Raw genomic sequence first — 18,050 nt, forward strand, 5'->3', positions numbered from 1 at the left:
AGACCCGTGGCCTTTTTCTCCCGAACCCTCCACGCTTCAGAAATACGCCACTCCTCAGTGGAAAAGGAAGCCCAAGCCATAGTGGAAGCTGTGCGACATTGGAGGCATTACCTGGCCGGCAGGAGATTCACTCTCCTCACCGACCAACGGTCGGTAGCCTTCATGTTCGATAATGCACTGCGGGGCAAAATCAAAAACGACAAGATCTTAAGGTGGAGGATCGAGCTCTCCACCTTCAACTACGAGATCTTGTATCGTCCCGGAAAGCTGAACGAGCCGTCCGATGCCCTATCCCGCGGCACATGTGCCAACGCACAAATTAACCGCCTCCAAACCCTCCACGAGGACCTCTGCCACCCGGGGGTCACTCGGTTTTTCCACTTTATCAAGTCCCGCAACCTCCCATACTCTTTAGAGGAGGTCCGTACAGCCACATCTGCGCGGAATGCAAACCGCATTTTTTCAGGCCAGAGGGTGCGCGCCTGATTAAGGCTTCCCGCCCCTTTGAACGCCTTAGTCTGGATTTCAAAGGGCCCCTCCCCTCCACCGACCGCAACACATATTTCCTTAATGTGGTGGACGAATACTCCCGCTTTCCATTCGCCATTCCCTGCTCTGACATGACCGCGGCCACAGTCATTAAAGCCCTGAACACCATCTTCACACTGTTCGGTTGCCCCGCATACGTCCACAGCGACAGGGGGTCCTCTTTCATGAGTGACGAGCTGCGCCAGTTCCTGCTCAGCAAGGGCATGGCCTCAAGCAGGACGACCCCCGGGGGAACGGGCAAGTAGAGAGGGAGAACGGCACGGTCTGGAAGACCGTCCTACTGGCCCTACGGTCCAGGGATCTCCCAGTTTCACGGTGGCAGGAGGTCCTCCCGGACGCTCTCCACTCCATCCGGTCGCTATTGTGTACGAGCACTAATCAAACGCCTCATGAGCGTCTCCTTGTCTTCCCTAGGAAGTCCTCCTGTGGAACGTCGCTGCCGACCTGGCTGGCGGCCCCAGGACCCATCTTGCTCCGAAAGCATGTGCGGGCACACAAGGCGGACCCGTTGGTCGAAAGGGTTCACTTCCTCCACGCGAACCCGCAGTACGCTTACGTGGAGTACCCCGACGGCCGACAGGACACGGTCTCCCTGCGAGATCTGGCGCCCGCCGGCAACACACACACACCCCCGACACCATTCACCCAACCCCCCCCTTCCTGCCACCGCCGCACCCCGCGACCGCCCCCTTCCCAGGAGGATCAGTCCTCCTCCCAGGCCCGACCAGGAATAAAGCCCAAGCTGAAACCGTAAGGCTCCCGGAGACGACAACACCGGAACAAGCACCACCACCACCACCGGGGCCGAGGCGATCGACACGGACGACCAAACCGCCCGACCGACTCGTGACGTCGATCTAAATCAATATATGGACTTTTCACAAGAACATTTTGCTTTTCTCCCGATACCTTCTGTAAATAGTTGAAACAGGACAAAATTGTCCAATACTGTATTGCCATATGAATGTTTTCCTCCCAGGACCAGCCCTGTAAACCCTTACCACCATGCGAAGCATCACCCCGCCGGGTTCATTTTTGACAAGGGGTGAATGTGGTAGTATGTATTAGGGGTCATGTGGGACTGGAAGCCCTAATGTAATTGGCTGACAGATCCCGGGTCCTGGTTGGCCGTTGACCTCTAGCTCTGTCCTGAAGGCGGAGTATAAGAAGCCGGAGTCCTCCCCCGCAGGCCAGTCTACTATCGAGCTGCGGGGGAACAGACACGCTGAATAAAGCCTCATCGACTTCACTCTATTCGTCTCACGGAGTCTTTGTGCGCTACAGCTTGTACTAATTATGACCCCTCGGAAGAAACGCACAACGAAAAGTGGGTTTTAAAAAGGTTGTTCCCACGCTTGGGAGCAATCTGTCCACAGCAAACCCGCGATTAGGAAACCCGAAGAACAGCAGGCAGAGGCAGATATCCAAGCAGTTAAAGCGCACCAGAGCCCCGCATGGGTGAACAAAGGCAGGAACACCCCCCCCCCCCCCCCCCCACAGAAACCACAGGAGTGTCGCAACTGTGGACAATTAGGTCACTTTGCACGAGAATGCAATGCCCCACGAAAGCCACAGAGAGCCCAGCAGGCAGGCACTCTGAATAGTAACAGGACAAAGCCCATACATAGTGTAGGCACCCGTTCAGACCAGACAGACATGAACGGAACTGACTGACGGTGTTCGGGCTCCCCCACTTGGGTCTGCGACACCCTTTGGGATAGGTCCAGCCGACCAGTCGTTGCAGCGAAAATACGGGGACAGCCCATCGAATTTCTCTGGGACGCAGGAGGGTCCCGCACCACAATTAATTCCTCCACCATGTTCCAAAAAGACACGTGGCCCACTACAGCCTCAATCACCCTCAGCGGCTTCACAGGCCACTCACAACAGGGACACATCACAGCCCCTGGACCCATTCAAATTGGCAACATTACAACAAAACACCCCATAGTTTTGGTCGATCTGGACCACACAGCAGAACACATTTTGGGCATCGATTTCATGAACTCCCACAACCTATCATTTGACCCGGTAAATCAATGTGTCTGGAAGATGACAAAATCAGCAAGAGCCCCCACAACGCTCACAGTAGGTGAGTATGCTAATAAGATTAGCGCAGTCAGCGATTTTTGGTTTGACCCGAACACGATTAGCACAGACAAACAGGTTAGGGCAGCTTTTCAGAAAAACAGGACCGTATTTGCAAGTCATAAACATGACTGCGGCAGGATGGTTGGTTTGGTTCAAATAACAGGCCCTGACCCTAGACCCCAGAAGCAATATGGATTTCCCCGAGAGGCAGAGGGAGAAATCTCAAAAGTCATTGATAGTCTATTAGAACAAGGAGTACTTAGATCAGTAGCCTCTACTAATAATGCCCTTATTTGGCCAGTGAGAAAGCCCCATGAATCATAGCGACTGACATTCGATTACCGGGAACTCAACAAAGTCACCCACGCAGCAGCCCCCACGGTAGCCACAAGTCCCGAGACCATGCTCAAACAGGGACTCAACTCACGCTATTTTACGGTTTTGGACATCAGTAACGGATTCTGGTCCATTCCATTGGCAAAAGCGTGCCAGTACAATTTGCCTTCACATTTAAAGGTCAGCAGTACACGTGGACATGCCTTCCACAACTCCCCCTCCATTTTCCACCGACAGCTGGCTAATGGTTTATCAAAATTTTCTCGCCCCGAATGTCTGGTCCAGTATGTGGACGACCTATTACTGCAGACAGACACCAAGGCAGAGCACATCGCGCTTCTGGCTGAACTCCTGGAACTCCTACAGCAAATTGGATGTAAAGTGAACCCCAAGAAGGCCCAACTTCTGGAAAACAAAGTGGTATATTTGGGAATGATTATCATGCATGGTAAACGCGAGATCAAGCATAAAAGAATTGACTCGATTGTCAAATTGCCCCTTCCCCAGAATGTTTCCGCCCTCCGGTCGTTTTTAGGACTGGTTGGCTACTGCCGAAACCATATTGACGGCTTCGCCACCAAAGCAGCACCCCTCTCGGAACTCCTAAAGAAAGGAGCCCCTTGCGAATGGCTTCCGCGGCACACAGATGCCGTAGATGCTTTAAAGCGTGCACTCATTGCAGCCCCCGTACTACAGGTTCCAGACCCACTTTCCCCCTATGCTATAGAGATAGCTAGCACAGATCGAACCCTTTCGGCCGTGCTCCTCCAGGAACGGCACGAACAGTTAAGACCCGTGGCTTACGCCTCCAGAGTTTTAGATCCTGTGGAGCAGGGATTTCCGGCCTGTGAAAGGCACCTGCTCGCAGTTTTCTGGGCAGTTCAATACTTTTCATACATCACCGGACTAAACCCCATCACAATCCTCATGGAACACACCCCCACCCAACTTTTACTAGACGGACGACTTAAGGATGGGACAGTAAGCCAGATCAGAGCGGCCAGGTGGACCCTTCTTTTGCAGGGACGGGACATCACAGTAAAAAGGACCAAGACCCACACTTTCCTAGCCGACAACCTTCAGTACCCAGGCACCCCCCACGAATGTGAAATCATCTCACCGCACCACAACACAGGCCCCTTTATCGCGAAAAGATAGGTAGTTCACCCCAGAGCCCCCAGCACACAGACACATGCGCACCCTTGAGAATATATGTGGATGGTTCTTCCAATGTATTAAATGGGAAGTGCATTACAGGATGCGGCGTCTATGTTGAGGACGCGCAGGGACGTGCCCTAGAAGAAATCTCGTTAAAACTACCAGGACACTTAAGCGCGCAGGCGGCAGAACTAGCAGCCATTGCGTACATTATAGATCACCCAGTTTCCTTCCCCAGCCCAGCAGACATATACCCGGACAGCCTCTATGTCTGTAACAGCCTCACAGAATTCCTACCCCTGCAAGAGGATTTGTTTCCGCGGACGGAAAACCCCTCCCTTCAGCCCCATTGCTCCGGCACATTTTGGACAAAGCACAGGACAGGATATTCGGTATCATTAAAGTGCGAAGTCACCACTGTTCCTCCCCACCTGGAAATGTAAAAGCCAACGCACTGGCTAAAGCAGGATCCAGACATTGACATTTTTGGAACCGCTCCGAAAGCGCCCCAGTGAATGCAGCTCAGGTCTCAGAGACAAATATCGAAGATTTAGTGCAGGCCCTGAAACAAGATAGTAATCTCAGGGAGATTTTAAAAGGAAGATTTCCAGCCCCATATGATAGGTTTAAAAATGCACTGACCACACATGATGGTGTGGTCCTAAAAGACACCCTTTATGTGGTTCCTGAACAGGACAGGAATCAGCTTATTTGTTTGTTCCATGATAGTCATGAGCATCAGGGAATTGACCCCACTACAGCCCATCTCAGGCAGCTCTGTTGGTGGCCGGATTTAAAGGAAGACGTCACGCACTATGTTGAAAATTGCCTTATCTGTGCCCAAAACAATTCGGACAGATATGCGAAGAAAGCTCAGCTTAGCCACACCCGCCCTGTTAATGGCCCCTGAACTAACCTCCAGATTGATTTTATAGGACCATTGCCCCCTAGCAGGAATGGTCACAAGTATGTGTTAGTTGTGATAGACACGTTTACGAAATGGGTAGAAGCATTCCCACCTGGGACAAACACGGCAAAGATTACAGCAAAGATTTTAACCCACCACATCTTTACGATATGGGGACTCCCCTGCAGCATTGAATCCGACCAAGGTTCCCATTTTACGGGATGTGTCATGAAGAACGTCCTCACGATATTTGGCATTACCTAAAAATTCCACATCGCAGACCACCCCCAGTCAAGTGGTATCGTGGAGCGAATGAATCGGACCCTAAAAGCAACCCTCAGGAAAATGGTCCAACAGAACAGCACCACTTGGGATTCAGTCCTCCCTTTTGCACTAATGTTTTTGCGTAACACTGTTTCGACATCCACAGGATACACCCCACACTCATGACCGGACGTCCCATGAAAGGCACAGAATTTTTATTAGGACTTGACTTGATCAGCCCCGAAGTAATGGCCCTCACATACGAGAACGCAGTGAAACAGTTAGTTGAGAATGTAAAAATGGCTCAGCTAGCAGCCGCAGTAAAATTAGGCACCAGGAAGAAACAGAGCAAGGCCTGTTTCGACAAGACAGTGCACGCGACTGAGTTTGATATAGGACAGCAGGTCATGCTCTCCATTTACAACACCAGCACATTCCTGTCACCTAAGTATTCGGGTCCGTACTCCGTTGCGGACAAAGTAAGCCCTCCGTTTACAAGATCAAGTACCCCAACGGGAAGACCGCGTGGTTCCATATTAACCAGCTAAAGGCATACGGCTCGCAGTCTAACCACACACACCACGTCATGCTCGACGCAGCAGACCACGCCCCACCCACAGTCAACGTTTCCCTACCCTCCCGCAACACGCCCACCCCATCCACGGTCTCGACCTCGACTCCGCTCCCGAACTCTAGACTCCGCCCTGGAACGCCCACAGGCAGCAGCAACAGCGACTGTGACACAGACGATAGCCACAGCACACATCCCCACTATCCCCAGGCAACAGGCCCCACACCCAGCGAATCTGAACACAATTCGAGTGATCCCTTCCTGATCACATTCCTTGACAAACCTCACCAAAGACCACCGCCCTACGATGACGACCCCGACTCCATCTCCACAGAATTAGATACAACTATTTGGCACCATGACAATTCGTACAGGCTCGTCCGAAATGACGAGATGGACCCTAAGTCACACCATGCAGCTTTAGCAACCCTCATCCACTCAAGAGTATGGCTTCTGGGAGAAGATGATGACATTGAGTCTGACTCCCAAACAAGAACCCCTTTGCGACCCTGTTCGCAACCGATAACTGAGGTGTCCAGATGATGTTTTAAAGGAACCGCTTGGGAGAAACGGTGTCCTTTCTGATGGAACCTGCAGCATGTTTGTTCAATGTTTGTTCGTTAATGTTATCGTTATGTGTTGTTTGTAAACTCGGAAGTTTCACGGCCCCACGCCACCACTCCGTTGACGCCCGGCTGTTAATGGAACAAGTCTGTCCCAGACAATAGTTCAGAGGAACTAGTCTGTTGACAGAAAATTGTTAGAGGATCTAGTTTGTCCCAGACAATACTTCAGAGGAACTAGTCTGTCGACAGAAAATGGTTAAAGGTACAAGTTTGTCCCAAACAATAGTTCAGAGGAACTAGTCTGTTGACAGACAACAATCATAACTACTCTCCTGATTCGAAGGTAATCACGAGAGGCAGCCCCACGACGACCACATTCTTACTCGTCTTGCCGGTTGCTCAGGCAGTGGAGAAACGGCATTGGTCTCCACCTTGCCTGAGGACCCCGCTCTGGTCAGCTACGCTCGGGTAGAGCACAAACGGCATTGATCACTGTCCTACCCGGGGATTCCATCCACATCTTACCCGCCGCGGTCCATACGCACCCCATTTTGGCTCGTTACGTTCAAAATTCTTTTGTTTGGTTTTGGCAACCTATGGTGGCTGCCCTATGCTATTTACATCCTCAAAACTGTGATGGTAAATCACACAGGCTGCGAGACGGCTCGCAGTATGGCAGTATTTTCTTAGATGTCTAGTCCAAATTTTCGGTTTAAAAAAAAAGAGGGAGTTGCACATGGTGACCAATTATAAAGGGCAATTGGCACTAAAAGACAGACATGCTAACATACAAGATATTAAACAAGATCGTAACAGAAACTATGCTTGATCCACAGAATTCCAGGAGCTCCAGGAAGAGAGAAGAGACGAAAAGGAAGAGAAGAGAACAATGAAGACATCATACGTGTTTTTCGTTACCATTGGAATTTGTATTCGGTTACGTGCGAACGCGAACCCCCTGACCCCAACCCCCCCCGGCCGTCAATGATTCACTTCCCCATAGCACCCAGAGCCCAGTGACAAGTAACAACACACCATCATGGTGCGATACGTTTGTAACATGGTACTCCCTTTCATACGTAATTGAGTCCCTTCTAGCATTGGCGATATTCTGCAGCATCGTGCAGACTATCCGTATGAGAAAATGGCGAAGGAGAGCCCACCGCTCTCGCACCCCGGTATACAGGATGAGATCCCCTATTTTTGGTTTTCACCAGGCCCCCGAACCCCTTGATCTACAATAAAGGACATTCGTTTGCGTCATCTGTAAATAAAGAAAGATGTCTCATTTGCAAATGAAAGATTGTACAACTCTGTGCTTGAACGCCAAGCCAGAGGAAAATGTGAATGCTGCTATTATTTTTGTACTGTTAGGAAGTTAGTATGATTGGATGTTTAAGTGAGTGTAGTTTATGGAAGATAGTTAGAGGTTCCATTTTTTCATGTTGTATTGCATGTCCCTGTTGTAACATAGCGCCACTTACATTTGTCAGTTAAAATTTTTGTGCATAGTTATGGTCAGTGTAGAGGCCATGGAAAAGCGCTCGCTGGGTCAGGGAGTGAAGACGACGCAGTTATGTGATCCTTCACGCTTCGCGTTAGGGATCACAAGGAGGATGTGTAGCCACCTGGATTAGCCACTTCACGACTTAAAATGGAGATCCGCAAAGAATGCAGGGAAATTCAGTCAAGCCAGGAAAAACAAACAGGTGCAAAGTTTCCTGTGTATTAGAACTTGCAGAAACCCATACAGCACTGAAACTAGCAACCATCTGCATATTAATGAGTGATCCCCGGGAACAATTGGAAACATTTAAGGTAAATAAGGCCAAGCCAGACTCCTCGGCGCCAGCAGGATCCAAGACAAAGGAAGGCCAACGGACACTAAGGAACCGCCCAGCGATCAGGGAATGGCTCCAGTATTGGAGAAATCGATCCAAATGATCAGAACGTAGTCCAATCACTTGGAACCAGATACGGGGTCCGCCCCGAATGGCGCGAAGCCCCTGGGGACTATAAAGTAGAGCCCCCAAGTTCAATTTGTCCTTCTTGGCAGGGTCACTCAGCAGCTCGAAACAACCCTTGACAGTGACCTGCCTAGCCGCTGCATCAACCAAGTAAGTCTCCAGTCAACGCACGCTACGAGATAGGCGCTCCTAGCTACCAGTCTATACCAGTTTTGAATCCTGCAGACTCAGAATCGAACGAAAGGCCATTTGTTCCCCTGACCTGGTGGGCCAGTTCCGAAGCTAAGTATAGGCCTTTTAGTGATAGAGATAGTCTAGTAAGTAGAGTTTATGCATGAGTAGTGATTGACTGTGTATAATAAATGTGTTTTGATTTGAAACTTACTAACTGGTGTATTGAGTTATTGATCAGCACTTGAACTTGAACCTCGTGATGGTATCATAAACCTGGCGATTCTAGAGCAAAGGTTATAGAAACAGAGCAAATTAAGTAAAGACACCACGAGCAACATTTAAGAGCCAATCAAAAGTTAGCAACACAACCTACTTGAGTGCTATTGGAGCGAAACTCATCTAGGCAAGTGGAGAAAATTCCATTGCTCCTTATGCATTGAGGTAGTTGGGAGGAGAGTTACTTGTTGCAGAATTCCCACCTCCAGGATGCTGATGATGAGGTATTCAATGATAATAATGTCAAGGGGAGATGGTTAGAATCTCTTGTTGTGGTATTTGTACATTGTCCTTCTACTTTGTGATCTGAGTTGACTGACTTGATGGAACTCTGCTCTTTATAACAGATGTTCCATGTAAAAATCACTAAACATTAGTGCTCAAACAAAAAAATAATCAAAAACAATAATTTTATAATGTTACCCTTTATCTCGAGGCTGGAATTCAGAAGAGAAGAAGTTATGCAGATATTTTCTTCATGATCATGTAGGATATATAGCACAGAAGCAGGCCATTTGGCTCAATCAGTTCATATGAGTGTTTATTTATGCTTCACTCAAGCCTCCTCCCCTCTTGGATTGATTGATTTTGATTTATTGTCACATGTACCGAAGAACAGTGAAAAGTATTTTTCTGCGGCTGAGGAATGTATCTTTCCTTATCTTTAAGTATAACTTCCTATTCTAGGGCTTCTGTAGCTCAGGATTATATTTCAGGGTTATGAGTTCCGAGACAGAAATGGCTGTCAAAAGCTTGGTCAAAGAAGTAGGTTTTAAGAAGTGTCTTGAGGATAGCAAGGCAAAGAAATGTAGGGAAGGAATTGCAGAGCTTGACAACTGAAGGTACGGTGACCAGTGAGGATGCTCAAGAGGTCAGAATTAGAGAAGTGAAGATATCTTGGAAGGTTGTGGGCCTGGAGGAGAGTACAAAGATAGGGAGTGACAAGGCCATGGACGAATTTGAAACAGGATGAGAATTTAAAAATATTGATTGACATGAAGCCAATGTAGGTCAGTGAGCATAGGTGATTAGAACTTTGTGTAAGTTAGGCAGCTTTTTGAATGTCCTGCATTTGAATAATCTTTATTAGTGTCACAAGTAGGCACACATTAATACTACAATGAAGTTACTGTGAAAATCCCCCAGTCGCCACACTCCAGTGCCTGTTCGGGTGCACTGAGGGAGAATTCAGAATGTACAATTCACCTAACAGTACGTTATTGGGACTTGTGGGAGGAAACTGGAGCGCCCGGAGGAAATCCACGTAGACATGGGAAGAACGTGCAGACTCCGCACCGACAGTGACCGAAGATGGGGGATCGAACCCGGGTACCTGGTGGTGTGAATCAACAGTGCTAACCACTGTTCTATCGTGCTGCCCATATGAAAGATAGAATGCAGGAGACCAGCCAGGAATGTTTTGGAACAAGCAGGAATAAAGGTAACAAAGATACAAATGACAGTTTCAACAGCAGATGAGCTGTGGCAGGGGTATGTCAGGTGATGCTATGGAGGTGGAAATAGACAGTCTTAGTGAATATGTGGTTGGAGGATCAAATGGAACATCCAAGGTTCCAAACAATCTGGTTTAGATACAAAAGCAAAATGCTGCAGATACTGAAAATCGGAAATAAAGTGTTGGAAATACTCCGTAGGTGGGCGACATCTGTGGAGCGAGAAAAAGTGCTGCACTTCTTTCCAGCATTTTCTATTTTTATTTCTGGTTTACCGTACATACTCAAGTAATGGTTGATCTTGTGTAAATGTTGACTCCTGGCTTTTATATATTTTTTATATAAATTCAGAGTACCCAATTATTCTTTTCCAATTAAAGGGCAATTTAGCGTGGCCAATCCACCTAGCCTGCACATCTTTGGGTTGTGGGGGCGAAACCCACGCAAACACGGGGAGAATGTGCAAACTCCACACGGACAGTGACCCAGAGCTGGGATCGAACCTGGGACCTCGGCGCCGTGAGGCAACAGGGCTAACCCACTACGCCACCATGCTGCCCAAGATCCATTCTCTTTGAACTTAACACTCTCTTGCCACTGAAATCGAACTCATCTTGGTGCAAAATTATTCATTGATAGAATCAGAGAATGGCACACCACTGAAGGCAGTTGTCCAGCTCCTCGTATTTGTGCATCAACAAGTGCTGTCAAGGCTACCACCTCACTGGTGTGTGCTGCATTTCCACCAATCCCGCCCTCCAAAATGGCAACAGTGCTGAGAAGGAATGGCTGATACACAGTCCAGTTCAAACTTAAAATCATTGAGATTGCAGAGCAGACAAATAATTGTGCAGCAGCTAGTGAATTGAAAATATCCAAGAAGAATGTTCAAGATTGAAAGCATTTTTCTACACAACTTAGGCAGATGCCTAAGAATATGTGTGCAAACTGAGTAAAGCCTAGCAAGAGGCTGCAGTTGGAAATTAAGTTGCAGAATCGCCTGAATGGACTCGCCATTTCTTACTGATCTATCCAAATCTTTACCCTGGAACTAGCAAGAAAATTAGGTGTTGCAGATTTCAAAGTCAGGCTTATAGCATTTCTGCAATTTACAATCAAACATCAACAAAAATAATGGATCCCGATTGGCCTGTATGGGAACATGGAGATGCTGGTGAATTTTGATATGCCAACCAGTAAAATGGTGAGCAAAGCTGCTGAGAAACAGTGTTAGTGAAGACAACTGGCCATGGGGATGACCTTGGCGTCTTCTTCGCAGCCTTCAACACGTCATCGATGAAGACGAACATCTTGCCAAGGTCATCCCGACACTTCCACTACTTGACCCCCACTACTTGCCTTCAAACAACCGCGCAACCTCAAACCATTATTTGCAGCAAACTACCCAGCCTTCAGAACACCGACCACGACACCACACAACCCTGCCATGGCAATCTCTGCAAGATGTGCCAGATCATCGACATGGGTAGCACCATTACATGTGCGACCACCACCCACCAGGTACGTGGTACATACTCGTGTGACTCGGCCAACGTTGTCTACCTCATACGCTGCAGGAAAGGATGTCCCGAAGCGTGGTACATTGGCGAGACTATGCAGATGCTGCGACAACGGATGAACGGACATCGCATGACAATCGGCAGGCAGGAATGTTCCCTTCCAGTCAGGGAACACTTCAGCAGACAAGGGCATTCAGCCTCTGATCTTTGGGTAAGCGTTCTCCAAGGCAGCCTTCAGGACACGCGACAACGCAGAATCGCCTAGCAGAAACCTATAGCCAAGTTCCGCACACATGAGTAAGGCCTCAACTGGGACCTTGGATTCATGTCGCATTACATTCACCCCCCACCATCTGGCCTGCGAAATCCTACCAACTGTCCTGGCTTGAGACAACTCACACCTCTTTAACCTGTGATTATCCCTCTCTCTGGATCTGTAAAAAGTATTGTCTTGCATCTTTGACTTTGTCTACATATATATATATATGTTTCTGGAACCTACTTCTTCATTCACCTGAGGCAGGAGCAGTGCTCTGAAAGCTAGTGATTTGAAACAAACCTGTTCTACTTTATAACCTGGTGTCGTAAGACTTCTTACTGTGCCCACCCCAGTCCAACGCCAGCATCTCCACATCATTGTTTCAGGTAGTAAGGGATGGGGCATATAGGGTGTGGTCAAGCTGGGCAGGGCCAGGTGGTAAGGGCCGGGGCTGGTCAGGTGGCCCTATTGTGGGGGGAGGTGATAAGGGGCGAGGTCGTTGCTGGTGGGCTGGGCCAGGTGGTAAGGGGCGGGGCTGTTGCAGGTGGGTGGGGCCAGGTGGTAAGGGGCGGGGCTGTTGCAGGTGGGTGGGGCCAGGTGGTAAGGGGCGGCGCTGATGCAGGTGGGTGGGGCCAGGTGGTAAGGGGCGGCGCTGATGCAGGTGGGTGGGGCCAGGTGGTAAGGGGCGGCGCTGATGCAGGTGACACGCTCTCACCGTGGAGCGAGCGGCGGGTGACCACCGCGGCCTGAGGGACATCGAGCAGGCCGCGGCTGGCAGCTGAAAGTCGCCTCAGCTCAGTGCGGTTCCGCCCGCACTACCTCAACCTGGGGGAGAGGGGAAGGCAGAGCAGAGCTGCCGTGTCCGACGGCCTGGTGCCGGGCAGTCGTTGCGTCCTCCGGCCGGCCGGCTGGAAGGCAGGGAGTTGTCGCCATGGAGCAGCGCACCAAGCGCAGGCTCACCAATATCACCATCGGTCTCCTCTTCCTCTTCAGCGGCATCGAGTACGGTAAGCAAGGAGCAGACCCTCTCGCTGCATCCCGGTAGCCCGCTGGCCGCCTGCCTGAAGAGGCTGTAAACAGTCACATCTGCGTTTTCAAGCCTGCGCCCGGGCTGTTAACTGGGTTTGCAGCTCCAGCAGGGAGAGGGGGGAAAGTCCGAGCCGCCGGTGCAGGGCACCTGCTAATGTTTTATCCGGTGGACTTTCAGTCATAATGCCATGTGTAGCTGTGTAGCCATCCAGCACTCATTCAGATTTACCTTCAACCATTTAACAAACGTGTAGGACGGCTAGCAGAGACTCTGGGGAAAGGACATTTTACTGAATAATTATGTTTCAAACACTCCCTGCTCAGCCTCATGGCAAATCAGCGTGCTCGCCTGCCAACTTATTTTTAAATGAAGGATTAGTTTAGAACATAGAAAACATAGAACATAGAAAAGACAGCACAGAACAGGCCCTTCGGCCCACAATGTTGTGCCGAACCTTTGTCCTAGATTAATCATAGATTATCATTGAATTTACAGTGCAGAAGGAGGCCATTCGGCCCTTTGAGTCTGCACTGGCTCTTGGAAAGAGCACCGGCTCTTGGAAAGAGTGCCCTAGCCAAACTCAACACCTCCACCAAACACCAAGGGCAATTTTGGACACTAAAGGCAATTTATCATGGCCAATCCACCTAACCTACACATCTTTGGACTGTGGGAGGAAACCGGAGCACCCGGAGGAAACTCACGCAGCCACGGGGAGGATGTGCAGACTCTGCACAGACAGTGACCCAAGCCGGAATCGAACCTGGGACCCTGGAGCTGTGAAGCAATTGTGCTATCCACAATGCTACCGTGCTGCCCTTAAGAACAAATACATCTACACTATATCATTTTACCGTAATCCATGTACCTATTCAATAGCTGCTTGAAGGTCCCTAATGTTTCCGACTCAACTACTTCCACAGGCAGTGCATTCCATGCCCCCACTACTCTCTGGGTAAAGAACCTACCTCTGACATGCCTCCTATATCTTCCACCTTTCACCTTAAATTTATTTCCCCTTGTAATGGCTTGTTCCACCCGGGGAAAAAGTCTCTGACTGTCTACTCTATCTATTCCCCTGATCATCTTATAAACCTCTATCAAGTCGCCCCTCATCCTTCTCCGTTCTAATGAGAAAAGGCCTAGCACCCTCAACCTTTCCTCGTAAGACCTACTCTCCATTCCAGGCTACATTCTGGTAAATCTCCTTTGCACCTTTTCCAAAGCTTCCACATCCTAAAATGAGGCAACCAGAGCTGTACACAGTACTCCAAATGTGGCCTTACCAAAGTTTTGTACAGCTGCATCATCACCTCACGGCTCTTAAATTCAATCCCTCTGTTAATGAACGTGAGCACACCATAGGCCTTCTTCACAGCTCTATCCACTTGAGTGGCAACTTTCAAAGATGTATGAACATAGACCCCATGATCTCTCTGCTCCTCCACATTGCCAAGAACTCTACCGTTAACCCTGTATTCAGCATTCATATTTGTCCTTCCAAAATGGACAACCTCACACTTTTCAGGGTTAAACTCCATCTGCCACTTCTCAGCCCAGCCCTGCATCCTATCTATGTCTCTTTGCAGCCGACAACAGCCTTCCTCACTATCCACAACTCCACCAATCTTCGTATCGTCTGCAAATTTACTGACCCACCCTTCAACTCCCTCATCCAAGTCATTAATGAAAATCACAAACAGTAGAGGACCCAGAACTGATCCCTGCGGTACGCCACTGGTAACTGGTATCCAGGCTGAAAATTTGCCATCCACCACCACTCTCTGACTTCTATCGGTTAGCCAGTTCGTTATCCAACTGGCCACATTTCCCACTATCCCATGCCTCCTTACTTTCTGCAGAAGCCTACCACGGGGAACCTTATCAAATGCCTTACTAAAATCCATGTACACTACATCCACTGCTTTACCTTCATCCACATGCTTGGTCACCTCCTCATTAAAAGTCGCCAAAGCAAAAAAAAGAATAATGGCAGATCTGTCTACACTTTAATCCACGCTGTTATCTTTAATGCTTGCATTCTACTCTTAAACTTCAGGGTCTTTTGTTCAGTAGCCGGTAGTGCAACTGTCACTTTGACATTTTATCTGGAAATGCCATTGACGGCTGTGCACTCGCAACAAGCAATAACAATTTAAAAACGTGCTGCCAGAGATTTTATGCCTTTGGGGGAAGTGTCACTGGGGAAAAGAGCTTTACGATTCCCAAAGTGAGCAAGACAACAACATTAAATGATTAAATTGAACAGAATCTGGAATATGCAGACAGATCACGCATCTTCAGTGATTGAGAGTCAGGCAGAGGCTATGGGAGGGAGATGAAGACAGAATTGTTGAAACCCCCAGAACTTTCAACACCACTAAGAGAAGGTGGCTGTGGTCAGGAGCAGTCGTTGGCACGTATGTAACATGCATCAAAGGGAATCGGTCTGCTGAGTTAAATAGCGTGCTGTTATTTTGAGATGTGAACATTATTGTTTTGATTTACAAAATTGTGTAGCATTAGGGAAAATGAGATGATTTCCAGGTTTCAACCCCAATACTAATTGTAAACCCCTTAGGGGATATCTTATTAAATGAAAGTAAAATATATGTATTTATAAAACGTTAAGGAATGTATTGAGATTTGTACATATTTTATTTACAAATGCCTTGGATCCATTTGGGCGAACAGTTACATGTGTCCCCTATGTATAGTAAACTCCTGGTACTGATATGTGAGGCTTTCTATGAGGGACGGTAACCTCACCATTTAGGAGGGACAAAATGACCAGAGATTAGTCAATGTTCCTTACCAGCAAACTAATAAAAATGTAGAAAATTTATAGCACAGAGGACCATTAGCCCATTGTGTCCACCGGCTGAAAAAACAGTTTTCCTGCCTAATATCACTTAGGTTATGACATTTCAAGTGCATATCCACTTATTTTTGAATAAGCTAAGGGGTTTTGCCTCTACAAGTTTCAGACCTCCAACACTTTCTTGAAGAAAATGTTCCTCCATTCCCTTTAATCCTTCCACTAATTACTTTAATTCAATGCTAAGTGAAATAGAACCTTTCTATCCAGTCTGTTTAAGGCCCTCATAATTTTATACATCTCAATTAAACCTCCTCTCAGTCTCCTTTGATCCAAAGAAAATAATCCCAGTTTATCAAGTCTTACTTCACAACTAAAACGTTCTATTCCTGGCAACACCTTCATAAATCATCTCTGTACTCTGTCCAGTGCAATTACATCCTGTAATGCAGTAACCTAACTGGTCGAACTAGTGTTTTATGTCGTTATTTTTAAAAATAAATTTAAAGTACCCAATTTTTTCCAATTAAGGAGCAATTTAGCGAGCCCATCCGCCTACCCTGCACATCTTTGGGATGTGGGGGTGAGACCCACGCAGACACTGGAAGAATGTGCAAACTCCTCATGTACAGTGACCCGGGGCTGGGATCTAACATGGGTCCTCGGCGTTGTGAGGCAGCAGTGCTAACCACTGTGGCGCCATGTGTTATGTAGCTCTGTCATAACCACTTTACTCCTTACTCTACTCCTTTGGCCAATAGAAGCAAGTATCCCACATGCCTTCTCAAGCATCATATTGACCTGTCTTGCTATCTTCACGGTTCTCTGGACATGCACTCCAAGGTCCTTTAGTTCCTTTACATCTCTTGATATTCTACCATTTACTGCGAATTCCCTTGCCTATTTTCTTGTCCTCTCAAAATGCATTACCTGACATATCTCAGGATATTGCTACCTTCCTGAAGTGTGCAGCTTTCTTCCTCACTGTTAACCACGTGGCCAATTTTCCTATCATCTCCAAACCTCTGAATCGTGCCGGCCCCCGACATTCAAGTCTAAATCCTTGGTTAAAAATCATGAGAAGCAAGGGATCCAGTACTGAACTCTGTAAAATCCCATTGGTAATACCTCACAGACCGAAAAACACCCATTGACACTTTTATTTCCTGCCACGTTATCAATTTTGGATTCCATGAGCTTTAGTCTATCATATGGGATCTTGTCAAAAAGCGTTATTAAAATCCATATTCACTATTCAAATGTGCTAACCTCAACAACCCTACTGATTAATTTCTCAAATATTCAATCAGACATGATCTTTCCTTAACAAATCCATATTGATTATCCTTGACTAATCAGTGGCTTTCCAAATGAAAATGTTTCCTGTCCTTAAATCTCTTTCCAATATTTTGTCCACCATTCAGGTTACGATGACTGGTTTGTAATTAATTAGTCTGTCCCGTCTTGCTTTATTAAGTCGCAGCACAGCTTAATCTTACCTGAGGTTAATTTCACATTATCATTTCCACCCATTATTATAATTATCCAACAGTGCTACTTTAAACATACAATTGCATTTGTCATAACCATTTTACTGCTGTAGGATTCAAATCAGCTATTCAGCAGTGGAGAATCACCAGCAGTGGGTTTGGTGATGAGAAAATACGGGCCGGAAGTCTCCGGGGTTCACTTTTCCCACCGGCAGTGCCACCTCCCCAGTGGGTTTTGCCGTGGAGCAGGGTGGTTACAATGGGAAATCCCATTGACAATCGGCAGGAAGATAGAATCCCACTGCCAGCGAATGGCTTGCGGCTGAGAAACATGCGGCTGGCGGACCTGAGAATCCCGCCCACAGAGAATGACTTGGGAAAGGTTTTATGTTCATTGTTTTGTCAGGAATTACACTTTTTAAATGTGCAAGTTTGTTTATGTCTTGTCGATAATAATTGAGGCTGCTGATTTACATTGACTGAAGAAGCCAAATTCTATTTTTATTAATTTATTAATTTGGGATTTTTGCTGGTGCTTTGGGATTGTATTGCACAAATATGACCATTACTTTGTGGCAACTGGAAAGAGTGCCTTTTATAAAATGTTCTCCTTGAGCTGT

General features: G+C 47.7%; 2 protein-coding genes across 7 annotated transcripts in view; one reads left to right on the forward strand and one right to left on the reverse strand.

Annotated features, from left to right (window-relative positions):
- Nucleotides 1–13,242, reverse strand: part of plaat1 (phospholipase A and acyltransferase 1) — a 63,572-nt gene extending 50,330 nt beyond the window's left edge. The window contains exon 1 of the mRNA XM_072474320.1: nt 13,053–13,242. Within this exon, the coding sequence (XP_072330421.1) occupies nt 13,053–13,091 (39 nt within the window). The 5' untranslated portion in view covers nt 13,092–13,242. The remainder of the gene's footprint in view (nt 1–13,052) is intronic.
- mfsd8l1 (major facilitator superfamily domain containing 8-like 1) overlaps nt 12,791–18,050 on the forward strand; it is an 84,486-nt gene continuing 79,226 nt past the window's right edge. For 2 of the 6 annotated variants that reach the window (XM_072474313.1, XM_072474314.1), the window contains exon 1: nt 12,797–13,099. Coding sequence is in view for 4 of the 6 variants with exons in the window: in XM_072474316.1 (XP_072330417.1) it covers nt 13,024–13,099 (76 nt within the window). In the remaining 2 variants the exon portion in view is untranslated. Of the gene's footprint in view, nt 13,100–18,050 lie in introns of all 6 variants that reach the window. The other 4 variants (XM_072474316.1, XM_072474315.1, XM_072474310.1 and 1 more) reach the window with 4 other exon arrangements.

The sequence above is a fragment of the Scyliorhinus torazame genome, chromosome 14 (assembly GCF_047496885.1).
Source record: "Scyliorhinus torazame isolate Kashiwa2021f chromosome 14, sScyTor2.1, whole genome shotgun sequence".
In the NCBI taxonomy this organism is placed as follows: Eukaryota; Metazoa; Chordata; class Chondrichthyes; order Carcharhiniformes; family Scyliorhinidae; genus Scyliorhinus; species Scyliorhinus torazame.